A 27,161-nucleotide genomic window follows, 5' to 3' on the forward strand; every position below is an offset into this window, starting at 1 on the left:
AAAGAAAGAAAGAAAGAAAGAAAGAAAGAAAGAAAGGAAGGAAGGAAGGAAGGAAGGAAGGAAGGAAGGAAGGAAGGAAGGAAGGAAGGAAGGAAGGAAGGAAGGAGAAAGAGAGAAAGGAAAGAGAGAAAGAAAAGAAAGAAGAAACGAATACTTTAAGTCCTAACATGTTAGCAAAATGTGTTATTACTATTATTGTTTCTATTAATAATAATAATAAAAAAGTTTTTTGTATGAATGCATGCTTACAAGGTTGATGGTTTAACCATTGTAGACTTTATCAGTTCTGTGATACTGTTTATACTATTTAAGACCATTGTATTTATAGTACCTATTGGACTATAAATATTAACTGAAATATGCCTTCAAAACTTAATACTGGAAAGTCAAATAGAGAATCGTAGATCTCCCATAAGACATCTAGTTCAGTGCCCTATCTTCATATTCTCTGCTTATCAACCAGTTCTGCTGATTTCAGATTAAATCAGTTTAGGATGGGGAAATGGAAAACATTAACTCAAGTATTTCCAGGAGACTTCAGAGTCCAGAATACTACCTAACCAGACCTCTGGCACTTCACCCTACTCTCCCTAGGTATTAATCTTTCTTTCTGTTTACTTCTATAAAAGTTACTATTATGGTTATTGTTAGATGAGGCTCTTCTAGCACCTTAGAGACACTGTGCATGACTCCGCTTTTCCTCCTCTGTTATTATTATTGTTGTTGTTAGTATAGAGGAAAAAATAAACATTCTTCTCCTCTTCATCTTTCTCTTGTTCACTTTTCATCTTGCTCAATGGAGATGGGAATGGTCTGGGAACAAGTTACTCTCCTGATCTTAGTCTCTTATATACAATGTCTATTTTTTCTATTATATTACTATTGTTGGTGAGGACAATAAGAATGTACTATCAGCTGACATTTATATAACATTTTAAGGTTTACACATTGCTTTCCTCACGGTAGGCCTATGAGTAGATGTAGTAGAAGATGACTGTGCCCATTTTTTAGATGAGAAAACAGTGGTTTGGGGAGGTTCAGTGATGTAATGCCAATTTTGTACAAGGGCTATATAATTTTGGGACAGCAGTTTTATGGTAATTAATATCATTAAGATTACTCTGTAAATAAACATATGTATCTGTGTTATATCTGCCACTAATTTTGTAAAAATAAATAATTCCTTTTATCTAGGCAATTATTTCATATAAACTGTCAATCCTTTAATAAATCAATCAATCTTTAATAAAAGTAATCACGGAATATCAGAGCATCGGTTCAACCTGCACCTCACCAGGATCTTTCTCAATGGAAAGACACTAAGACACTCTACTATCAATGTAAATTTTCCTGACAGTAAAAGAATCAGATAACTATTTTGGAAAAATTCAGATTATGTTTTCTTTCTTTCTCTTCAGAGTTACAAAGATAAAGGGAAACAAGCAAGTGCATGGAGGGAACAGACAGAATGTAGGTGCAGGGTGTGCCTTCCACTTACCCAGAATTTCCAAATGCTCTTCCCGGGGAGAACGGGCTTTGATCTCCACAAACTCTGAATTGGTGTACTCCCTATAAATAGCTTTCTTGTACTGAGAGCCAATCCAGTTTTCAGTACGGTTCATAAATATGTCCCCATGTCTACAAATGAGAAACACAAAAATTAAAGATGTCCCCAATTATATCGTTGTCTCCGTTCATCTTTTGTTCTCAAAGAGGACCAATGACATCACAAGGGTGATGTCTTGACTTGAGCATGAATTGAAGTGAGACAGAGTTGCACAAAGTCATCAACCTCACTCTCTCCTCCAGAATCATCGAAGTCCAGTGGCAAGACAAAAGTCAAGATGACTGGAGATGGTCTGGGATGAGAACAGTAAAATAAGGACAACAGAGGACAGGTTTCTAGTTACAAAGATGATAGCAATCTTTGGTTTTCTGTGCCTGTTCTCATGTACTTATTTTGTTTGATTTAGGTGGGGTTGAGAGGGTGGTGTTGGGGAAGAGTGGGGAATACCCTGGTCCTCTGTACACACACACACACACACAGACACACACACACATACACACACACGTTTACACCAGGCATTCAAATCCATTCTACAGTAATGCCTCAAAAAGACTGACACTGAATTCTTCCAACATTTAACTCTACAGACTCTGTCTTATTTGGTCCCTGTTTATGTACTATGAACTGCTTTGTAGTTTTTTTCTAGTGTGTAAATATTATCTCCCAAGTTAAATCGTAAACACTTTCTCAAAGGAAGGATATTTCTCCTTTTATCTCTCAGAGCGTGTAACAGAATGTTGGGCATTCTTGAGGACAAAGACTTGTTAAGTGGATGGAGGTTGAATTCACCATATTTCAAAATTGTTATCAAAGGGATTCCTATTCAGATTCTATGATTGCACGAAATACTTGTAAAATGAAGCAAAACATGAATAGATGACTTGTTCCCCCAAAATAGGTCATCCTAATGAAAAAGAATTTTGTTTTTAAGAGGAAAAAAGTATGATATTTCTTAAGAAATGAAAAAAAAATTCATGAAAATACATTTTAATTCAGTTTAGAAAAAAACGGAACTATAGCTAAATGAGTTCTCTTGCATCAGCGCCAGTCAAAATCATGTACTGGCACCACCAGTTCTAGGAGGAAAGACTACTTGGTGAATGAATTAGTTAATGACCCTAGTTAACTTTTATTTAAAAAACCTGTCTTTTAAGTTTGGTGCTGTCCCAATTTTAAGGGTGGTTCCCCTCTGTATCCACGAGGTGGCAGTGTTGTACTTGCCCTCCTCAGGAAACCTGCAGCCCAGAGGTCTGAAAACAAAATCCTCATCTCAAGAGTGTGAAGGGCCATTGGAGGCCATCCAGTTTAACCTGTACAGGAGCAGGAACACCTTCTATGATATCATCCAGTCTCCACATCCAAAGAGAAGATAAAAGTTCAAGAAAGAACTGAACTTTATTTCTAGAATAGGACTATTTGAAGGGTATATGTAAGCAGTGTGTGAGTATAAGAGTTATAAAGGAAGGGGTCAGGGTGAATGTGTATCAATCAACAAGCATTTATTGAGTAATTACTATTAGCTAGGCAGATAGTAGGTGTGAGGGACATAAACGCAAAAATGAACAGTCCATGCCCTCAAGGAGCTTTCATTCCATTGGAAGAGACTACATGTTGATAGATGCGCATATATAAAATATATTAATAATAAATATATGGCAATTAAATAAGGATTTATTCATAAATTGTGCATGGGTTTATGCGCACACACATATGCAAATATAAGCATCGCTGCCCCCCATACACACACACACTTCTAATTCTATCTCCATCCAGGCTAGTACCAGTCCTCAAAACTCCCTCCCAGCCCACTTCCTATTGAATCCCGTCCACTTCAGCCTACCTTTCCCCTCCCATGAATCTATATCCAGGGTGTCTGAGAGTTCAGTCCTTTTTTCACCTTCCACCTAAAGTATTACAGTCTCAAGACATTCGTCTATCTGTCTTTCTTGCCATTCAGTCTTTCACCTTTCCATGCTAACTCAAGGGTAGCCTTCCACAGACAGACACTGATCGCCGTCCAAAAGCGCTAGTACTAGGGATGCCCACAAGGAAAAATGTGCTGAAATCAGGGCATTCTAGTTCACTTCCAATGATAGAACTTAGCAGTTCTCATCCACAGTGAGGAGAAATAAAAGTCCTCAAAATTCTTACTCTAAAGTCTTTAAAATCAGTGCATCTAAATCTGGCCTCAGACACTTAACACTTACTAGCAGTGAGACCTTGGGCAAGTCACTTAACCCCAATTGCCCTGCCCTCCCCCCTCCAAAAAAAGCAAAAAAAATAATCAGTGCATCTCTGGGTTTCTATTTTTTAGCAAATTTTAGCAAGCCTCCTCCTCAGTCACATGGTGCCCACTGGACTGGTCTTCGGTACCTTTCTCCTCCTGCATCTAAATGCTGTTTTTCAGACTCCCAGTTTTTGTTAGGTGCGTAATCCCATTCTACTTCTTCGGCAGCAATGTAGAAGGTCCTTATCATCCCATAGGGCTTCTCCAAAACTGCCGTGTTGCCGCAGCCACTGACTTCATACATTTGTTTCATACCCCTTGCAAAGTGATCCATTGTGCTACAAAACACCTTAAAAATGCCTGAAAGAGAAATCATTTGGTATTTATGCAAGTGGTTGCTTGATTTTGTTGTCAAGAAATCTAAATATTTTTCTCCAAATCAAACTTAACCTATCAGAAATCATCTAATTAAGCTAAAAAAAATGTTTTCCAGTTTGGAATTCATTTATGATGAAAAATAATACCTTGCAACCATAAAGCAATTTGTCTGTGTCTTTTCTACTGTTAGTATTTAATGAATATATGTTATTTTCATGTCATTGATAGAAAATTACTATTTTGGATTATTCTACTACAGTACCTCACCTCTAAGATCCTGAAATCATGTGTTTCCTCCTAAAGGCAAATGCATTATTTTATACAACCTACAGTCAAAGGAAAATTTTCATTACAGAGGCCTTGAACACATTATGCCAGAATTGGAAAAATTATAAAGGTTAATAGGAAGATCACCAACCAATTGTTTTATATTCTATGTAAAAAAACCCTAACTGATTTTTACGCTGAGTTGTATGCTTATTATTAACATTAATCATCACCGTTACTGTTTTGCTAAATTAGCTAGATGTTTTGGCAATTTGTAAACATGAGCTAATCAGTCGCCATCAGATAACATAAAGCTCAATTAGCATTTCTGGAGGGATCCAAACTGAAGAACGAGAAAGTACTTAGATTAACATTACAGTTATTTATTCCCCTAGCAGAGACTTGTCCATAAAAGTGAACTACTCAATGTTACTCCATTATCCATCTTTGGAGTCTGAACATCTGAACAGCTATGGAGAAGGAAATCTCAAGTTATCTTCTTTGCATCAATCTGTAAATGCAACACTTTGCTTTACAAAGTGAAGCAGAGGTAGAAACTCTACAAAAACAACTTCAGGTTAAGCAACTTCTATAGGTGTTACTATCTAATCAATCAGCTCCGTGCAATGCTCAGATGCCCCTTCCCCTAAAAGGTGCATGATGAAGTTGTTTCTGGGGATGTGGAGCAGGACAGAGATCCTCATACAATCTTTTTTGGTGGGTCCAAGAATACAAACTTAGGAAACTGACAGCAGCCTGGTGGGACTGTTATACAATGATCTTTTCAAAGGTTAAAAAGGAAATATCTGGGGTAGATAAAAAAAAAAAAAAACTACCCAACTCTTTTAACTACTGTCTTGTCAACCTTCGTTGTTCATTAGAGAAAGAGTGATAAGGATTGGTGAAATGAATAACTTCTCAAATATCAAGAAACATGCTGGCATATCCATTGCAAAATCATGAAGAAAGCTTTGAAAACTTTTAAAAGCTTTCCAAAAAAAAATGAAATGAAATGGAATGAGCTGCCATAAAAGATGGTGGACTTCCTGCCACTGAAGGAATTTAAGAAAAGGCTAGAGGACCCCTGGAAATTGTAGATTTTGAGTTGGAAGGTGCCTTACAGGACATTTAGTCCAACCCTACCACCCCTGATTTTTCAGATAAGAAAACTGAGGCCCAGAGAGATGAAATAGCACACTAGATGATTCAGATAGTAAATGGCAAAGCAGAGATTTGAACCTTGTGACTGATACTATAAATGGGATTTATGTATCAGGGTGTTGAACTTGATTGCTTCTAAGGTCCCTTCCAAGCCTGAGATTCTGCAATACTGTGTTTTTAAGAGATAGGAATCTTATTTCAGACAATAAGAATTGAAACAGAACCTAAAATAAGTTCTACAAAAACCTTGTAAAAATATTTGTCGTTATAAAATCATTAAATTTTCACATTGGAAGGATCTCATTGGTCATTTAGTCTAATCTATAGCTGATCAGAAATCTCCTCTCTTGAATTCCTAATAAGTGGTCAGCTAGTCTTCTCTTGATGACCTCCAGTGATAGGGAACTCATAATTAATTGTCAATTAAATCCATTTTAGGCCATTTCAGTAGGGAAGAACCACAATAAAGAGAGCACTGAGCTTGAAATCAGGAAGACCTGAGTTCAAATCCAGCCTCCAACACTTACTAGCTGTGTGACCCCAGGCAAGTCACTTATCTGCTTGCCTCGGTTTCCTCATCTGTAGAATGGGGAGAATAATAGCTTCTACCTCCCAAGGTTGTTGTGAGGATCAAATTGAAAAAAAAAACAATTGTAAAGTGCTTAGCCTGGTATCTGGCACATAGTAAGCACTATACAAATATTAACTACTGTTATTAATTCTAATAGAGAGGAAGCTTTTTCTTTATACTGAATTGAACTGTCTCTCTACAACTTCTTCCCATTGTTCTGAATTCTTTCCTGGACCCTCATTCTGGGGTGAAGCAGATTAAGAATTAGCGGGCTCACAGCAGCTAGCTACCCTAGGGAATGTCATTCTTGTAGGGCTCCCCTCCACGCCACCCCCACCCCAGCCTTCAGTCCTGAAGAGGGAAATTTGAGAAAAGAGCTTTGTGTCCAGAGGCTTCCCTCTGGCTTGGGAGTCACAACTGACCCACTAGCCTGCCACAGATAGATTAAAAACTAGGACTGCTTATGAGGCAAAGATTCACAGTTCCTAGTCTCAGCCAGCTCTCAGGCAAAGATTTTGTAGTTCAAGCCTCAGGTGTGTGTAATCACTGACGATACTGAGAGGCCTTTAAGCAGAGTTTGGGACAAAGAATCAAAATGTCCATTAATACATCTGACACAGCAGCAAAGACTCATTTTGAGAGGCAGATTGATTTCTGGACACCAGTGTGTAGGAAATGAGAAATTTGCTCTCTGGTGTTTCTGAATGGTTTGCAGATGGGCACTTGGGCTCTGATAGATGGTCAGCATCCATCTCCTCTTCTGGAGTGTTATTCCTTTTAAAGGCAAGAAGTATGCCTTATGTCTCTGTGTATCCTCAGCTTTCACCACTGTGCTAGAAGATGTTCATAGTTTCTGAGAATCATGGGATTGAAAGTGTAACACAGATAAAACATTTACTCCAATCCAATAAATGTTCATTGCGTTCAATCGTTTGAGTCGTGTCTGACTCTTCGTGACCCCATTTGGATTTTCTTGGCAAAAGTACTGGAGTGGTTTTCCATTTCCTTCTCTAGCTCATTTTATAGATGAGGAGCCTCAGGCAAACAGGGTTAAGTGACTTGCCTAGGGTCATACAGCTAGTAAGTGTCTGAGGCTGGATTTGAACTTAGAAATATGAGTCTTCCTGACTCCAGGCCTGGTGTTCTATCCACTGCACCATTTAGCTACCCAACTATTTATTAAATCCCAGCTATGTGTAATATAGGGCAGCCAGGTGGTGCAGTGGATAGAAGGTCAGGCCTGGAGTGAGGAAGACTTATTTTTCTGAGTTTAAATTAACCTCAGACACTTACTAACTGTGTGACCCTGGGCAGGTCATTTAACCCTGTTTGCCTTGGTTTCCTCATCTGTAAAATGAGCCGGAGAAGGAAATGGCAAACAATTTCAGCATCTTTGCTAAGAAAACCCCAGATGGGGTCAAAGAGAGTCATATATGACTGAAATGACTGTACAACAACAGTATGAGCAATGTATGGAGGTAGGCATTGGAGAGAGACAAAAATGAAACAGTTCCTGTCATCAATCTACTTACATTCTGTTGGGGCTTACTCTGTTTACATATAACTCTATATAGGCTATTTTGAGAAGAGAAGGGTTCCAACTAGTGTTAGTGGGGGTGGTGGTAGTGGTGGAAGGAGATTGGGGAGGCTTCCCAGAGGAAGTAGCACTTAAGCCTTGAAGGAAAGCTAAGTTCTCTAAGAAGTGGACATAAGAAATGCCTTCTGGGCAAAGGGCATGGCTCATGTAAAGGAATGAAGGTGAGAGATAGAATGCTGAAACTGAGGAAGAGTAAGCAAGCTAGCTGGTTTGGAATGTAGACTGCATGAAGGAAAATAGCAGGACAAATGCCTAGAAAGGTTAGACCAGAGTCAGATGGGGAAAGATTTTACAGGTCACTGAGGAATTTGTGTCTTCATCCTGGAGGGAGCTGCTGAAGGTGCTCAGATAGACTTGTGCTTTAGAAGGCTACTCTGCCAGCTGTGTTGGGGGTGGATTGTAGAGGGGAGATAATATAAACCCGGAATTCAATCAGGAGGTTACTGCAAGATTCCAGGTGAAAGAGGATGAGAAGGGCCTGATTTATGGTTGTATGGGCAGACAGGAGGGACTGAATACAAGATATGTTGTGGAAATGGAATTTGTAAAATGTAGCAACTGAGTAGGTAGGGTGGTGGGGAGAGAAGACGGGGTTAAAAAGTAAAAAATGACCCCAAGATTGTAAGCCTGGGTGTCTAGAAGTATGGGGATTACCTTGATGGAAGTAGAATAATTTGGATGGAGAGTGGGTTTTTAGAGGGAAGAGAAGCTAGTGAATTCCATTTTGTACTTGTTGACCTTGAGATTCCTACAGGACAGTCAGTTTGAGATGTAAAATAAACAGCTGGTAATGTGGGACTGAATTTCAAAGAGAGAATGGGGCTGGATATCTATTTATTTACCTACACTGATATGTACTGCATAGATATGTGTGTGTATACACACATTACATACATGTATGTACCTATTCACATTTATATTTATTTATATATACATATTTATTTATATACATGTATATGTCACCATGACAAAGGTAAGTAATAGGAACCCAGGTAGTCTTATCAAGAGATGGTATAGAAAGGGGGAAGAAGGGAAGGCAGGACAGAGCAATGGAAGGTGTGGGACATAGACACTAGGAAAGAGAAGCCAGACCCATAGGACGCAGGAGACAGCAATGTTAGAAAACCCTGGAAGGAGATCCAAGAGGAGGAGGTGGTCAATAATGTCCAATGCAACAGAAAGATACAAAAAAGATGTGGATTGAGAAAAGGCCATCGAATGTAACAATTAAAAGGTGTTGGCAACCTTAAATCGTTAGCTTTGAGACCTGAGGTTAGTAGTTGAAAAGCAGAGAATGGGAGAGAAGCAGAAGCCTCATATGTAGATGGCAGTTTCTCAAAGTTTGGTTATAAAAGTTAGTAAGTCATTTAGCATTTTTTAAATGCCTGCTGTGTGCCAGGCACTGTTCTAAACCCTGAGGAAACCAAGAAAGGCAAAAACAGGCCCTGCTCTGGAGGAGCTCACTCTAATGGGGAAGACCCACGAATAAGGAAGACATGCACCGAATGACTCCGCGGTGAGACATTCATATGGAGGACTGGGGAGTGCCTCTTGCAGAAGGTGGGGCTGTAGCTAAGATTTCAAGGATCTAAGGGAAGCCAGGAGGTGGCCACTAGAAGGAAATGCATTGCAGGCATGGGGGACGGCAGTGAAAATGCTCAAGGCCCAGAAATGGAGCGTGTCCAGAACAGCAAGGAAGCCAGTGTCAGTACATTGCAGAAGATTTGAAAGGTGTAAGATTGGAAAAGTTAGAAGGGGACAGGCTATATGGAAGGCTGTGAAGGCCAAAAAAGGGATTTCATATTTTAGCCTCCTCCTAGAAGTAATAGGGAGTCATTGGAATTTATTGAATAGGGGGGCCGATATGGTCTGATTTGCACTTTAGAAAGATCAATTTGACAGCTGAGTAAAGGATGGATTGGAGTGAGAGGCTGGATACAAGGAGACCAACAAAAAGGCTATTGTGTTAGTCCAGGTGGGAGGTGATATGAGATTAGACCAGGGGAACAGCAGTATCAAAAGGGGAAAATGAGGGTATATAAAGAGAAGTTACACAGGGAGAAAGAACAGTAAATGAGAGAAAAAAGAATACAATAGCTTGTGAGTCAAGAGGTTTCTTTAAAGATGGAGGAGACCTGAGCATATAGGAAGCAGGGATGAAGAGATTAAGGTAGGGAGAGATTGAAAGGTAAGGAGAGATTGAAAATTAGAGAGAGAAAGGGGATAATTTGAAGGGGGAAACTCCTAGAGGAAGCAGGAAGAGATGGGCTCAAAGCACAGGTAAGAGGTTGATTTAGTAAGGGGAGGGGTCACCTTTTTGTCAAGGACTGGAGCAAAGGAGGAGAGAAGTGGAATGATATTAAGAGGGTCTATCCCTACATTCCTTTCTTCTCCACATGGTGAAGAGCGGGATAGGGGAGAAGAAACTCACAATTCTTCACATCTATGAGAACTTTCTGCAAAAAGGGCCATGGACTCTTTGAAGTCAGACCCTGGCTCCCTATCCATGGGTAGATGATATCCCATGGAAAAGCCCCTCATGGACTCCTTTGCCATAAGAAGTCTAGTAGCAATGCAGCCTACTCTTAATGGATCATTGGGCCATTGGAGGATTAAATTATTAGAAGGCAGGATTCCTTGAATGACCTACCAAGTAAGTGCTACTGGTCAGGAAAGACCTAGTTAGGTCAATAACCTGGTTGTCTGTGCCTACCTTCATGGCCATATTGATGAAGGAATTTATAGTTGAGAAGAATAAAAAAAGTATATATCTCTATAGGGCTGAAATATTCAGCTACATGAGATGTATCTTTTCTGGGAATAGGGTTGCGTAATTTTCAGGACTCTGTCTTATGACTGGACTATGGTTTCTGAGAATTTTCATCTCCTTACCAAAATAAATTAAAGGTTTAATCTTTTACCCAGAGGAATCTCTAATTAAAGTCACAATGGACATAACTAGACTGTAATTGCTAGTAACATACCCAAAAGTGTCATCCTTATGTAGAGACCTCTGTGGAGGCATAGAGTGTAATAATTTATATAATAATAATAATAATAATAATAAATAATCAAGTAAAATGGAACACACAAACTTACCTGAACGGTCTGGCTGCATAAATGCTGTGGTGGCCATATGTGGAAACAGGGCCAAAGTATCCCTGTGAGTCCCTCTCAGATGAATAGTATTCCCTGGAAAATAAACTCCATGCATATCTGTGTCAGTACCCATTCCAATCATATGCCAGGAAACTTTATCACCTTTGCACATATCCAGGCCCGGCTGATTGCCAAACATGTAACCATTTATAGCTGAAAAAAGAAAAATGAGACGACTGATTAGAGCCAATGCTAATATTGCCAATGCTGATAATACATTGGGACATAATTTTAGTGAAAGATATAAACTTACATTGAGTAGAAAGATTTGCATTAAATATCACTGATAAAAGTTTAATTTGGAGTTATTTAAGGACTCTATAAAATAGATAAAACCATAGCTATTCACCAACAGAAGAATGGTCAAAGGATTTGAAGAGTTTTAAAAGGAAAAATTACAAGCTACATACAACCACATGAAAACATGCTCCAAATCCCAAATAGTAAGAGAATTATTAATTAAAGCAATTCTGAAGTTCTGCCTCACACTGCAAATAGGCGACAATGATGAAAAAAATGAGAATAATGTTGGAGGGGCTCTGGGAAGATGATCATATTAATAATTGAGGTAGTTAGGTGACCCCGTAGATAGAGTATTGGGCCTGGTATTAAAACCTGAGTTCATATCCTGCTTCAGACATTTCTTAGCTGTGTAATCCTTAGCAAATCACTTAGTCTCTATTTCCTTCAATTTCTTCATCTGTAAAATGGGGAAAGTAATAGCACATATCTCCCTGGTTTGTTGTGAGGATAAAATGAAATATTTAAGTGCTTTATAAACCCAAAATTCATATATACATATATATATATGTGTGTGTGTGTATACTAGCTATTGCTTATATTATTAATAATGATGATGATAATAATGTAATGATAATGACATCTTGTTGTTATTGTTTGGTTGTTTTAGTTGTGTCTGACTCTTTGTGACCCCATTTGGGGTTTTCCTGGCAAAGATACTGGAGTGATTTGCCATTTCCTTTTCCAGCTCATTTTACAGATTTGGAAACTGAGGCAAACAGGGTTAAGTGACTTGCCTAGGGTCACACAGCTAATAAGTGTCTGAGACCAGATTTGGACTCAGGAACATGAATCTTTCAGACACAGTGCTCTATCCATTGCACCAGCTAGTTGCCCAATGACAATGATAAGAGATACCAATAATAATAAATTAAGAATAGTTATAATGATTAGAGTAACATTAATAATAATCTCTGCTTGAACTGTGTGAACTGATCCAACCATTTTGGAAAGCAATATAAGAAAATTGTCTAAATTTTCCATATTCTTTTCACTCATCAATTTTACTACTGATAATAATATATACACCAAAGAGATCAAAGCCAGAAACAAAGCTCTAACATATATACTGCTATTTTCTTAGAAATCTCTTTTTTCTAGTAAAAGATTGGAAAAAAATTGAGGGCCCATCAGTTAAGGAATAGCTGTGAGATATGAATTTAGAATATTTTTGTGTACCAAGAAACGATAAGTATGAGGAATTCAAGGAAACTTGAAAAGATGTATCTGAACTGATGCAGAGTGGGATAAGCAGAAACAAAAGACATATGTGAATGATGACTAAAACACTATAAATGAAAATGATCGCTTAAAGGAAGCCCAAATCTGAGAACTAAGGAGCCAGTGATAGTCCCAGAGAACAGAAGAGAGACAGGGGACACAGATAGAGTCACTATTAGCTATTTTTGCTTAAATGGTTTTCTTTGTTACAAGGGATGGTAAATCCAAAGAGTTAGGAAAACTCCTCCCCCTGTTTTTAGAATACCTGTGATACGTAGACAACTTATGTCAATAAAAACATATTAAAAGAAAAAAAATTTATACATATCTACAATGTGGGTATTCTGTCTCATGGTTGAACAATGCTAATGTCAATAATAGCAAAAAGTAATGAATATATTATGGCGGAAGAACATATATTTCTGTTGTGAAGAACAATAATCTGTTAAAGTAGTCTGATAGGGTCATAGGATTTAAACTGGAAGGTACCTTAGACATCATCTAGTCCAACCTCTTCATTTTGCAGTTAAGAAAACTGAGGTTTAGGGAGAGGGCGATGATTTGAAAATTTGCACTATGTAAGAGTTGGGATTGGCCTACGAATCTAGAATACTTTCTACTACACCATGTGTTTTTAATTGAAAATTACCACAGAAATACATAAATAATAGTAATCATAGCTTACATTTCCTCTACTTCAGTCCTCCTCGGATGCCTCGACATAGCATAGAAGGGACTGTGGGTTCATACAAGCTGTAAGGAACCTTAGAAGCCATCTATGTTTTACAGATGATGTAACCAAGGCCCACAGTGGTTAAGTGAATTGCCCTTGGTTACACAACTAGTAAGTGATAAAGGTAAGATTCTTGAAGGTTAAGCTAATGAAGCACTTGTTGCCTGATTTGATATTATCATCAAGATATTAAAATGAGAGTCTAACCAGGGAGGATAGATTCCTGACAACTCCTCCCCCCCCCCTCCCAGTATACTGGAAAGAACACTGGATTTGGTGCTAGAGGACCTGGATCTGAAACCTGGCTCTTATACTTACTACTCTTGTGACCTTGAGAAAATAACTCCTTATTACTGGTCCTCAGTTTCCTCTCCTATAAATTGAATGTGTTGGACTAGATAATTTGTAAGGTATTTTCTAGTTCTAACTGTCCTGAGTCACTGCACAGATAACTCAAACATAAAAACATATACATAAATACAAATGGAGGATAACTATACATATTAATATCTGTATTTTTAATTAGTTTTATTTTTAATTCATAGAAATCTATGTTTCTCTCTCTCTTACCCACCATTCATTTAGAAATATTTTTTTAATTCATTATAACTAGTATGCATAGTCAAGCAAAATAAATTCCCTAATTGGCCATCCTCAAAAATTATGTCTCATTCTGCACTCTGAGTCCATTTCCTTCCTGTCAGGAGAATCATGGAATCATGAATGGTCATTGGGTTAATCATAGTTACTACAGTTTTTAAAGCTGTTTGTCTTTTACATTATTGTTGTTACTGTATAAATCATTCTTCTAGTTCTGCTCATTTTATTCTTCATCAATTTATAAAATCTTCAAAATTGCCCATTTTTATAATATTATTGCTATAGCATAAATTGTTCTAGTACTACTAACTCTGAAGTGAGTGGGAATCAGTTCCTACAAGTTTTTCCATAGCTCTTTGAAATTGCTTATTTCCTCATTTCTTACAGCACAGTAATATGTCACATTCATAAATTAGTATTACATCACATTCACACCTTAGTAAACGGGTATTTCCTTAGTTTCCAGTTTTTTGATACCACAAAAATAAGCATTTTTGTACCATAGATATCTTAAGGAGTGGTTTAGCTAGTTCAACGGTTCACTGTTTAAAAATTTTTCATGTATAATTCCAGTGTTTTCCAGAATTGCTGCGCCTATTCACAGTTTTACCAACAGTGCCTGTTTTTTCACAACCCTTCTAACATTTGTTTTTTTTTTTTTGTCTGGCACACAGTAGGTGTTTAGTAAATGCCAGTTGACTGACTGTCATCTTTGCCAATCTAATGGGTGTGATGTGGAGCCTCATAATTACTTTAATTTGCATTTATCTTTTTATATCGTCATTAGTACCCAATGTGTATGTGTTCACCTATACATGTCTTATGCAAGATCATTCCTTTTATCTGCTCTGAGAGTTTGGCAATTGCAGAGGAGATTTAGAATAAACTCCACCTTGCCCATGCCTCCACTGGCAGCTTCTTAGCTGGTAGTAATGATGATAGACCAATTTCTTGCATCCCATGTTGTTACACAACCCTAGAGGGTTATGTAACCATTTAATGCCTTCTACCTTTCCAGAAATCTTACAAGCTCCATTCCACACACTCTATATCCCACTACAGCTAGGGCTTTCATGACTCAAATATCTGATCCCTTCTTCTCCACATGTCCTGTTCCTTCCATCATTTAAAGTTCAAGTGACCCCTCTTTCAACTAGCTCTCCAATTAAGCTCCTTTCTTCTTCAACACAACACACCACTACATTCCTGGCCATGAGCAAGTGACTTAAACTTTCTAGGCCTTGGTTTCCTCATTTGTAAAATGAAGAGGTTGGACTAGAATTGGGGGTGGGGAACTTGTGGCCAAACACTGCATGGCCTTTACCAGAGACTATTTCCTGACTCCCTGAAATGGGTATGGAGAATAACTGGCAAATATCTTTACTTTACTCCCACTGTCCCTTTGCTCATACATGTTCTCTGTGCCTGGAAGACTCTCCCTTCCACTCTTGACCTCAATTCCTACCCATCCAGTAAGTCAACTCAAATGCCACCTTTTCTGGAAAACTTTTCCTGATCTCTCTTTTCAGCAATGGTCTTCCTCTTAACTATTAATCTAGTATCATAGGATCTTAGATTTAGAGCTGGGAGGACCTCAGAACCATCTACTCTGACCCATTTCTTTTACTGATGAGGAAACAGGCCTGGGCAGGATAAGTGACTTACCTAAGGTCACACAAGTGACCAAATAAGCAGAACAGGTCAGATTTGAACCTATGTCCTCTTATTCTAAACCCAGTGCCCTTTCTACTATACCATACTGCTTTTGTGTATCTTGCTAAATTGCAGGTTCCATGCTAATGAAAGTCAGTCTGTCATAGGGGACAGAGAACTGGCATTGGAGTCAGGGAAGGTTCAAGTAGCACCCCTAACCAATAGTAGCTATGTAAACCCAAGTCACTTAACATCTCAGAGCTGTAGAAAGCAATGTATAACCATTGCTGAATTTCATTGGTAGAGAGGGTTTCCTCATGGGCGATTCCTTACACTAACAAAATTACAATTTCCCTTTGTTGGACTAAAGTTTTCATCACTGAAGGGATTGTGTCTTATCTAAGCTTTATGCCTTCTATAGTTTCCTGGTAGATGCTTAATATAAATTTACTGAATTGATTTGGATATGTTGTAAAATAAAGTCAGTAGCCAATGGGATGGATTAGTAGCTTTTCCTGTGGAGACTGCCGTGTTGAGAATGTTAGCTACAAAGCTGGATCCTATGGGTGCCTCTTGTCCAGTGGCAGCTTTTCCTAGACCTTAAGTTCCCCATAAATGAGCTGATTGATAGACAATGGCTTGAGAAATTCACCACTCTCTTTCTTTCATAATTCAAAGGAGGGTTTCTATAGTGTTGAACTAGTCATCTGACATTATAGAAAATCCAGAAGACCACACACTGTGGTGGAAAAGGGACTGAATTTGAAGTTCAAAGGCCTCAGTTTGATCCCTAGCTTTGATACTGCATTCGTGGTCACAAGCAAGTGACTTACACTTTCTAGGCTTTGGTTTCCTCATTTGTAAAATGAAGAGGTTGGACTAGAATCGGGGGGTGGGGAACCTATGGCCTTGAAGACATACGTAGCTCTCTAGATCCTCAAGTGTGGCCTTTTGACTGAATCCAAACTTCACAGAACAAATCCCCCTAATAAAAGGATTTCTTCTGTAAAACTTGGACTCAGTAAAAAGGCTACACCAAAGACATAGAAGACCAAGGGTGGCCTCAAGACCACAGATTCCCCAACCCTGGTAAGATGGTCTTCAAGCTTTCTTTCATCTCCAAATCTATGATCCTATGTTTGACCATCCAGGCATTGTCCAGGACCAAGTTTTAGTCACCTATAATAAGATAAATTGCTATTGTTATTACTGATACGGGAGAAACTTACTTAATGAATGCTTGTTGAATTAAATTATTGAAAGTGAAAAAAAATTCATAAATGAAGTTCTAGGTGTACAGAGAACAAATGTTTTCCAGATGAATACCTTAAATATTTATTGATTCTTTAAGTCTTAATCTTTTTGTGTTCTAGTCCCTTTGTTTGTTTTTTGCTTTTTGGAGGGGGAAGGTAGGGCAATTGGAGTTAAGTGACTTGCCCAAGGTCACACAGCTAATTGTGTGTGTGTGTGTGTGTTTGTGTGTGTGTTAAGTGTCTGAGGCCAGTGCCTCTATTCACTGTGCCACCTAGCCACTCCTCTAGTCCCTTTTGCTAATCAAATGGCACCTGTTCTCTCTAGTGAAAACTTTTTTTTAGAATAATGTTTTTACAAGCATAAAATAAAATAAAATATATAGTGTCACAAATGAAACCAATTAAATAAATTATATATATATATATCAATTAGTCATATAAATTAAATATATAGTTATAAAAATATTTTTTAAAAAACAAGTTCGCAGACCCCAGGTTAAGACTCCTGTTCTACTTATGTTCTATGATGGAAGGATGGATGAATCTGTGTTGGATATCTCTAATTATCCCAAAGCTTCATTGGACTTAAGGGGAACACAGTAGAAGATATTTTGTAAATTGTTTTCTGCATTTATGAGGGAAGATTATACTTGATAATTCAACTGAGTACTTCTGCAGAAGAATTTGTGCTTTGCCATGCAAGGCTTATACTTTCAGAAGTATTAATTAAGCTTCACAACATTCCTGGAAGCCTCATAAATTACAACATAATCATCTAAAGGATATGAATTAGGAGACTAAAATAACTTGTCAAGTACATCAAAAGGAACTCAAGGAATCAAAATTGCAACAGCAGCAGAATGTAGGCTTGATATCCCCAGAATATTTTACATTTTAAAGCAAATGGTTTTTCATTGACAGAGGTCATAAAATTTTTTGGTACCATTCATTCGGTTGGATTTTACAAACTCTTTATCCTCTTTGTCAACACCAAAGGGACGCCAGGTAAACTTGCGAATGTTTTCATCCAGGTACTGGCTCAGATTCTCATCAAAGACAGTGAAGAGTAGATAGAATTCTTTGTCTATTTCTTTCTATAATGAAGAAAGAAATGAGTACATGAAAAATGCATGACAAATAACAGAAAAAGGAAAAATTCTTAGCATTTTTCCTCTATAAAATTGAATGCAGAGTGCATACTAACAGACATCAAGTTGCAGATTCAGAACCTTATTTTGCAACTAAAACATTCTGATGAATGTCAACAGTGCATCGTTGACAGTCCCCCATGCAGAGGACTTGTTTGATGACAACTAAAGTCCCTTTGTCCTCTCCCTTCCGAGAAAGGGCACATAGGAAAGAAGGTGGAAAAAAAAAAAAGACACATAGAATACGTAAGTGCCCAGGTGTGGATGGGAGTGAAAAGAAATAGTAAGAAATGAGAAGAGTTCTTGTAAACTGATGGCAATCTTCCTCATCAAGGCAGTACTAGTTGGTGAAGATAGGAGGCTTGCCTCCACCAACTCAAGCAAAATCACCATGGAGGGAAGTGCCCAATTAGTTCCTAATTGCAAAGGACTTATTATTATTTATAGTAATTTTGATTATTGGTTATTCAGTCCTAATCCACTAACTCAATATTACCATTCCTATAAAAATCACATCAATAAATCTCCTGGTGACTTCACTCATTCCTGTGTCTCTGCAGTTCAAAATACTCCATTCGCAGTTACTATTCCATTATTGCTGTGATATGATATTGTCCAATGAAAGTTCATTAAGGGCAGGTACTAACTTCTAAAAAAAGTTTGTATCTCTAGTACTTAGTACAATGCCTAATAGAAAGTTAGTCTTTAATGCCTTTTTCGTTCATTTGTTCATTGCTTCTGACATGAATTTCTCAGTGTACCAAAATGAGTTGCAGTCACAACTTTTTGTATATCTCAATTTCCTTCAGAACTCTAAATTTTGGTGCTATCCCTGTCCTTCCACAAATTCCTTTGTATATATTCTGTATTTTGTTGTTCAGTTGTTTAAGTCATTTCCTACTCTTTGTGACCCCATTTGGGGTTTTCTTGGCAAAGATACTGGAGTGGTTTGCCATTTCCTTCTCCAGCTCATTTTACAGATAAAGAAACTGAGGCACACAGGGTTAAGTGACTGGTCTAGGGTCACACAGTTAGTAAGTGTCTGAGATCAGATTTTAACTCAGGAAGATGAGTACAAATCTATATACATGTTGTTTCTGCTCAGTAAAATGTAAGGTCTTTGTATGAAGGGGCTGTTTCATTTTTGTCTGTGTGCCTCTAGGAGTTATTACTGTGCCTGGCACACATGATCTCATGATAAATACTTGCTGAATTGAAATTACTTCACTTTTTTTCTGGTGCCCCATTGGGAGCATTTACACGACTGTGATCCAGAATGCCTTTCCTAAAAGTCCTGCTAACCCTTGCCCTTTCTCCGATCCATCCTCCATACAATAACTGCCAAAGTGATTTTCCAAAAGCATAGATTACACACTTTACTTCCCGACTCAGTCAACACCAGTGACTCCTTATTAGCTCTGGGAACAACTGCAAAATTCTTCTGTTTGGCATTTAAAACCCTTCACAACCTGGCTCCAACTGACCTTCTCAAACTCATTACATATTATTTCTCTTCATGCTCTCTACTATATTCCAACAAAACTGGCTTTCTTATTGTTCCTTACACACAGTTCTTTATCTCTTGTATTTGTCCTTTTGTACTGGCTCCCATACCAGGGCAATGTTCTCCCTGGCTAGATTCTAAGTACCTTGAGGATAAGGCATCTGTATATGTATCCCCAGTATTGAGCACATTGTAGGCACTTAGTAAATCCTTGTTGGTTGACTGATGGATAGAATTGTCTTGTCTCCCTTGTCACCCATTTGGGTCTAAGTCCAAGAAGTGATATTTTTCTCAAGAGAGAATAGAACAGGGCAGCTAGGTGGTACACTGGCCCTGGAGTCAGGAAAACCTGAGTTCAAATCTGCCCTGCAACACTTACTAGGTGTGTGACCCTGGGCAAGTAACTTAACCCTGATTGCCGAGAGAGACAGAGACAGAGACAGAGAGACAGAGACAGAGATAGACAGAGAATGGCTCCTTGCTGTGGGTCCTAATTGTTTAGCCACATTTATTTGTGAATAATGGGTGGAACCTAAGAATTTTATGTCCAATTCATCACACAAGATGGGAGGTTGATGCTGCCTAGGTTGGTTAGGCTCTTGCTTGAGTGTATAGCTGAAGCACTCCCTGGTAGTACATTACCAGGGAAAAAACTATCCTTACTACAAGGTTCAAACAATTTTCTCCTTTGCCTTGAGCATCATTCTCACAGAATGTACTTTATTCTCTTTAGGCAGAGATACTTGTAGGAAGTACGGACTTAAATTCAAAACTTCAAATACACAACTACATGCTTTTTCTCTTATGAACAGCACATTTATCGGCAATGCATATGGAAGGCCTTTATGACACAAATCAATAGAATTTAGCACCATTTTCCAGCCAGAAATTTCATTTTTAGGGCCAATAATAAAGAGACTTTTAAATTACACACATTCCTTTGTCACTGGGAGGAAATATGATTGTAATGCTTATAGTGTGGCATTTAGAACTTAGGACTCCCAGGAAATACAGGGAGGAAAATTCTAGTAGACTATACAGCCACCTACCAGGAAAGAATTGTTTCTTTCTCTATCCTTTCTGATACTAAGGTCATCACAATATTTGGTGGGAGGCAACAAGGTGATATAGTGAATAGAGTATTGGGCCTGGAGTCAGAAAGACCCAAATTCAAATCCAGCCTCAGACACTTACTAGCTATGTGCCCTTGGGCAAGTCGCTTAACCCTATTAGCTTCAGTTTCCTCATACCCGTGTTTCCCCGATAATAAGACCTATCCCGAAAATAAGCCCTCCCCTTACTGTGTAAGATTCCTCTAAAATAAGCCCTCCCCCGAAAATAAGCCCTATTGAGATTGCTACTGTAGTGAAGGTGATCCCCTGCGCTACACGCTACATTACGGTACCCTCTGTATGCACCATCCTCCCCCCCCAGGTGAAACGCACGCCGCACTCCGGGCTGCATCCAATCAGAGCTGCAGCAGTGAGCGCGTCATCCTGTTCTTCCCCAGTGATTTGCTTGCTGGCGCCATTGAGAGCAGTGCCGCGGAGGAGAGCTGAGGCAGGACAACATAAGCCCTCCCCTGAAAATAAGCCCTCTGGTGTTTTTCTTTCCAAAAAATTTAATAAGACAGTGTCTTATTATTGGGGAAACATGGTATATAAGACGAGCTAAAGAAGAAAATGCAAACCACTACAATATCTTTGCCAAAAAATCCCCAAAATGAGTCACAAAGAGTCAGACATGACTGAAAATGACTGCACAGCAAAAGCCTCCTCTTGAGAGCAATTTGTTAGATTTGTTTCTTATTCTATTCTATCTGATATTTAGGTCAATTTGATTTTATCTGTTTGAGTGAGGCTGAATAAGGCACTGAAAAAAGGACTTGACAAAGGGACAGGGGACTTTATTTTCTGTTCCTATCCCCACCACTTACTAGCTGTGTGATCTTGGATAAAGCATTTCAGACCAAGTAAATCCAACAATCATTGTGTCTACTGTATTGATGTACCTGTGTTCCATCATCTTTTAGAGTATTCCTTTTACAGACCAACAATGGCCCCACTAGACCAGAACTCGTGTCCTTGATTGGATCCACTGCTGAGAAGTACATATATGTCAAACAGGGAGGATCATCGACTGTTGGGCTTACACTTTCAGGCACCATCCACCTATAAGTGAATTTGTCACCTGGCTTTACATGGGCTCCAATCTTCTGAAACCCTTGGAAAAACAAAGAAAAATAATCAATTATACAAAGTAAGGCATACGAATAGAACAATGTAAACATCTCTCACTATCCCTGACAGTGGTATCAAAGTATATCTTTCTGAATGGTACTATTCTTGTTGTGTCTAAAGCAGAATCCAAGTAAACTGTGACTATAACATTTTAGACATTTAAGGCAAGGGAAAAACTTTTAAATCCTTGATTCTATGTATTTGAGAGATAGGAGGGAAGGGTTTAAAGATGGGGTGTTCAAGGGAGAGTAAAAATGACAAATTTTACATTTCCCTTTTTCACTTGTCCTTGAAACAATCCTTTGAAGGTTTCCTAAAGACATTTTTTACTATTGCCAGAAATAAGAAACAAACAATGGGTAGAATAACATATAATCAATTCAATTTGAGAAATACTTAAGTGCCCGCTGTGTGCAAAAGTACTATGTTAGCCATAATTTCTGCCCTCAAAGATGGCAATAGAAGTTCGAATGTGGTAAAGGGCATAGGAGAGGTCAAATAGTCATGCAGAGTTTAAAAAAGTCTTAAGAGTCTCAAGAAAAATTGCAGAATTCAGTGAAATGTAAATGGAGCTAGACCTTAATTTTTCTATCTTAATATTCTTTCTGCTTTACTACACTTAATCTGACAAAGGACTGAATTATTTACCCTAAAATTCTGATTTAATGCATTAAAGATCATTTGGAAATAGAACAACATGGTAGTTGTCCTTCTTGGTATTAATCCAAAAAGTTGGATTCCTCCAATATCCTTAAAATCTCAACTTGTTATTGATTCATGAACTAATCTAAACCATTATTTTCTATATTTACATTTTCAGTTCCTCAACTAGAGTCCTACCTAAACGCTTGATGATAGAGAGGAGGTGGTCATGAGTTCTCCAAAACTATGCCAATGAAGCGTAAGATCTGTCAAGTCTTATAGAAGTGAAAAGTCTTCAGATATGAGCTTAGTGATGGGCCATATGTTGACATACTGAGACCAGATGCAGTAAACTCAGAGATTCATTGCCAGGTTGACTGTAAGGTGATATGTTTTTTTCTCCACAGCAGTTCTCAAAGTAAGTAATAGAGAGATTGCAATCTGCCTGGTTAGAGGGAAAGCTCCCACTGATGAAATCCCATATTCTTTAAGAATTGAAGCATATTTTAATCTGTAAAGTCGCTTGGATAAATGTTTTCCCTAAGTTAATTACTGTTTGATTTTCAAGGTAAAAGTAGCCAGAATTCTGTTATGGAATGTAGGTCTTTGGGGACTTTTGTATAAAGGCTTAGCAATGGGCTCTATGTCCGACTGCCCAAGCCTATGGCTTAGGAGACCAGACATGATCTGAATATCCTGTACCCTGAACCAGGCTGAAATCCCCCCTCCATATCACCCTTCAGCAATACTATCCAGGTAGACCAGCAGAACATATGGGTCTAACCTGAGTAAGAAGCACTGCAGCCTAGAGTTCTACTCCAACAAAAGGCAAATCATCAGTCTGGTCAAATTTTGCCCTTAGGAGTAATGCGTGGGAATCTGCTCCCCTCTGTTGCTGACTTCTCATGGCCACGCACTAGCAATGATCAGACAAGAACAGAAATTCAGACAGGAAGGCCTGCACCTGCTTCAGGCCACCTAAGTGAGAACTCACCCTGTGTTTAGTTGACTTAGTTGTTAGTTGAGTTGCCTACAGATCTGGAATGATTAGACTTAGACATATCTTTTAGAAGTGTGATTTTCAGACTGTATGAAGCATAAGGGGACTGGTTTTACATATGGTCTGTGAAGAATTGGTCTCAGTACAAAAATCAGGAAAGGGGCAAAAGAATAGTGCTTCCCAGCTTGGGCTAGTGGAAGGTTTTTCACGTGTTGTTGGAATCAGAATTGTTTTCCAAGTAATAGTCACATTGTCCTAGTGAATGATTCCTTTTCTTAACTAGATCGAAAAATATCCCAGAGATTTTGTGTAAGAAACTTGGTTCTTTGTAATGAGAGACAACTCCGTATAAAGGAGAAAGTCTATCAGGAGGCATGGAATTGAGTCCTAGGTTTGCTAAGAACTAACTGTGACAGGCCACTCAGTTGAGTTTCTGGAGCCTTAGTTTCTTCATCTGTAAATTGAGGGGGTTGGTGGGGGCGGAGTCAAGATGGCAGAGTAAAAACAAGAACTTCACTGGGCTCTGGATTCAACCACCTCCAAACCTGTAAAATATGACTCTCAATCGAGGGGGTTGAACAAACCTAAGCTTACATGGATGGGGGTAGCAAGGAGCTGAAACTGGGCCTCAGAATGCTAATGATGAGAGCACAGCTATTAAGGAAGGGAGAAGTCATCATGAGGCAGGCCTTTCTTTTTTTTTCTTTTTTTTATAAAGCAATTGGGGTTAAGTAACTTGCTCAAGGTTACACGGCCAGTTATTTCTGGGTGTGGTGCTAAGTATCCAAGCCCGGATTTGATCCCCAGGTCATCCCGACACTGGAGCCGGTGCTCTTACTCGCTGAACCATCTGGCTGCCCCAATTCTTACGAGGCCTTTCGTTTTTGTTCTTTCTTCCCCTTGCTACCTGTTTGATCTGCCTCCACCCAGCTTATCTTTGACTGAAACTGGACTAGTGGTTGAGCAAGCAAAAAGCAATAATCAGGATTCTGAATATAGAGGTGTCAGGTACAAATCAGCAGAACTAAACTAGGCATTTTTTTTTGTGCCACAGGCAAGTGACATAAAGTGGAGGGAGAGAGGGGAAGAGCTAATAAGGTGGGAGAGGAGTTCTAATAGCTTCTTATTTTGACTAATTACTCTTGCTAATTAGATGCCAAGCTCTGTTTTCTTTCTATACTGCTAAAATAATTTGACTGTTATCAGCATCCTGTAAATTTGTCATCCTGGAGTCAATGTCCTGATAACCATTCCCTAGTTAAAGCTCTTGGCAGCAAACTCTGAGGCAGTAAAAGAAAAGATGAGGGTTGAACACCCTCCAAAGGCAAAATGAAGACAAAAGAGAGAAGAAGTTTCAGTAGTCACCATTCATAGATAAAGATAAACATACATTATTATATATACCATCTTCTTAAGTTCAAATCACACTTGCTGTGTGACCTTGGGCAAATTACTTAATCCTATTTGCCTTAGTTTTCTTATCTGTAAAATGAGCTGGAGAAGGAAATGGCAAACCTCCCCAATATCTTTGCCAAGAAAACCTCAGATGGAGTCACAAAGAGTTGGACAGACTGAAACAACAGAACAAGAAGATACATACTATACTACATTATACTATATGTACACATACTATTATAACATACCATTTATCTTGCCCCATAAAGTTGTTACACTACATTGCATGGTAATATATTTATAGGAACATTTGTTTACTAATTGTTCCATATGTGTATGTCTTCTTCCTGGCTAGGCTGTAAGTTCCTTATGGGCAGGAAATATGCCTTTTACTCCTTTGTACCTTCCAAATGTTAAGTACACAATTACAAGTACAAATAAATATTTGATTGCTACAAATCAAAGACCATATAAGACTGATATGAATTGAATACAGAATACAAAAGCATTCTATTGTTTTCACTCATACCATCTTTTTCAATCTTCCCTGAAAAATATCTCCTAACAAACTAATACTTATAAAAAATCACATTATATAAACTAATAAATTATAATTATATAAATGACTATTATATAAATTTTATAAATGAACAAAACTAACGACTAGCCAACTAATAATAATAGCTACTATTTCTATTGCATTTACTATGTACCAGACACTTTGCAAGTATTATTACATTTGATCCTCACTACAACTCTGAGAGGTAGGTGCAATTATTTCCCCCACTTTACAGAAGGGGAAAATGAGGCAAATGGGGGTTAAGTGACTAAAGTAGGACACAGTTCAGGTGACATTGATGCAAAGCCATTCCTGACCCCACCAGTTCTCTAACCTGCTCTCTCTGAAAGTCATCCTTCCTCAGATTTCTCACTGTCCTTCCCCTAGACTGGCCCTTTGTATTTTTCTCTCTTCTTCAATGCCTTGTTCCTAGTTATTTATGCACCTGTCTTTCTTCCGATTAAATGGAAAACTCTCTTGTGAGCAGAGTGTCTTATCTATCTTTACAGCCCCAGTCCCTACTGTCGAAAGCAAATTTCTGGAGGAGCATAATTGACTCCATTCTGTTCTGTATTTACCATTTTGCTATACACGACCCTTCATGAACAACAACTATTGTCCTTCTTTGTCTCCTTATCTCCTCTTATTGGTACAAAAAGAGTTAGTTGCTGAAGGTGAAAGATTCCAGAGTCTGGGGAATATCCTCCTTCCTTTTCTGGTCTAATGGGCAGTTTTCTTTGATTTAGTGAGACTAGCTATCCTTAGAAGATATTGCCCTTATCTATTTCCTATAGCAAATTATATAGATTTTCTTTTAACAAGTGTACTATTCTTTATATGGCCACCTGAATTTTAATGACTTAGTAATCTTCCTTTTTCTTAGTTTCATATAATGTGTAAATATTGTTTGCTGAATTGTGAATGGTGCATTCCCCGTCAATGGAGAGGGTGTGGAGAGCGGCACCCTGTGAACATAATAAAAACTGCTTCTGATTCATTTTGACTTATTGGTATTAGTTGAATTGATTAAGTAAATTCATGCGACACTACCATAGTGCTTTGCTCCTGAAACGAGTTTAATAAATGTTTGTTGAACTGAATTGAGCTAGTGAATCTGCTCATGCTTTGATCAGTTGCATTTGTACACAAAGACCAGCACTTACCATCAAGGTTTGGTGCCGCGTCAGATGCCTTGTTGTAGAACACACCATGGGGCAAAATGCTATAGACCCTGTCTGCCTTGTTGGCAAAGGTCACTATTATTGTATCACCCACCTCAGCTTTGATCACTGGGCCTGTGAGAGATTGAGGATGGGGGGAAAGTGAAAGCAGGAGAGAAGGGAAAGAAAGGGGAGGGAGAGAAGAATCTATTTAGAATCATCAGTTCTCACAACAGAAATCTGTCCCCCGGGTTGAAATATTTGGAATGATTTACTGTACCAAGTATTCCAAGATGGATTTCTGCCCCAGACCGGCTCTTTCTTCTGGTAAAAGTTGCATCAGTATATTCCACATACTGAACTTTCCAGTATTTTCCTCCTATCCTAGTTTCCCCTTGTGTGAAGAATGGCTCAGATTCACTGTGAAAGGATGCAGGAACCTGATTGAGAACATTTCCACATGTGCACCAAATGCCTCGATTAGAGGGCATGAGCTCTTCATCTCTCTGACCCACCAGAAGAGATTCTGGACAAGTCCTGAGTAAGTATCCTTCAACAGAGTCCCTAGGGCCAGTTAACCAACTGAAAATGAAAAAATCTGGTAGAAGTTTGGGAACACACTTCTTGATACCGTTCCTCTTGGGGCAGCTAAGTGGCACGGTGAATAGAGCACCAGCCCCAGAGTCAGGAGGACCTGAGTTCAAATCCAACCTCAGACACTTAACACAAAACTAGCCATGTGACCTTGGGCAAGTCACTTAACCCCAATTGTCCTACTTTCCCCCCTCCAAAAAAAAAAACAACAAAAAAAAGATGTTTGGGAACA

At 38.5% G+C, this 27,161-nt stretch overlaps 1 protein-coding gene across 1 annotated transcript in view; it reads right to left on the reverse strand.

The window, feature by feature from the left end:
- Positions 1 to 27,161, reverse strand: part of HEPHL1 (hephaestin like 1) — a 93,537-nt gene that overhangs the window by 17,899 nt on the left and 48,477 nt on the right. The window contains exons 7-13 of the mRNA XM_069079896.1: positions 26,616 to 26,755; positions 26,339 to 26,470; positions 21,351 to 21,562; positions 17,631 to 17,781; positions 10,868 to 11,080; positions 3,941 to 4,154; positions 1,499 to 1,638 (exon numbers count right to left, since the gene is read on the reverse strand). Of these exons, the coding sequence (XP_068935997.1) occupies positions 1,499 to 1,638; positions 3,941 to 4,154; positions 10,868 to 11,080; positions 17,631 to 17,781; positions 21,351 to 21,562; positions 26,339 to 26,470; positions 26,616 to 26,755 (1,202 nt within the window). The remainder of the gene's footprint in view (positions 1 to 1,498; positions 1,639 to 3,940; positions 4,155 to 10,867; positions 11,081 to 17,630; positions 17,782 to 21,350; positions 21,563 to 26,338; positions 26,471 to 26,615; positions 26,756 to 27,161) is intronic.

The sequence above is a fragment of the Petaurus breviceps genome, unplaced genomic scaffold (genome assembly GCF_028583685.1).
Source record: "Petaurus breviceps papuanus isolate PSGF00001 unplaced genomic scaffold, PetGlider_PUasm1.0 91133, whole genome shotgun sequence".
Classification (NCBI taxonomy): domain Eukaryota; kingdom Metazoa; phylum Chordata; class Mammalia; order Diprotodontia; family Petauridae; genus Petaurus; species Petaurus breviceps.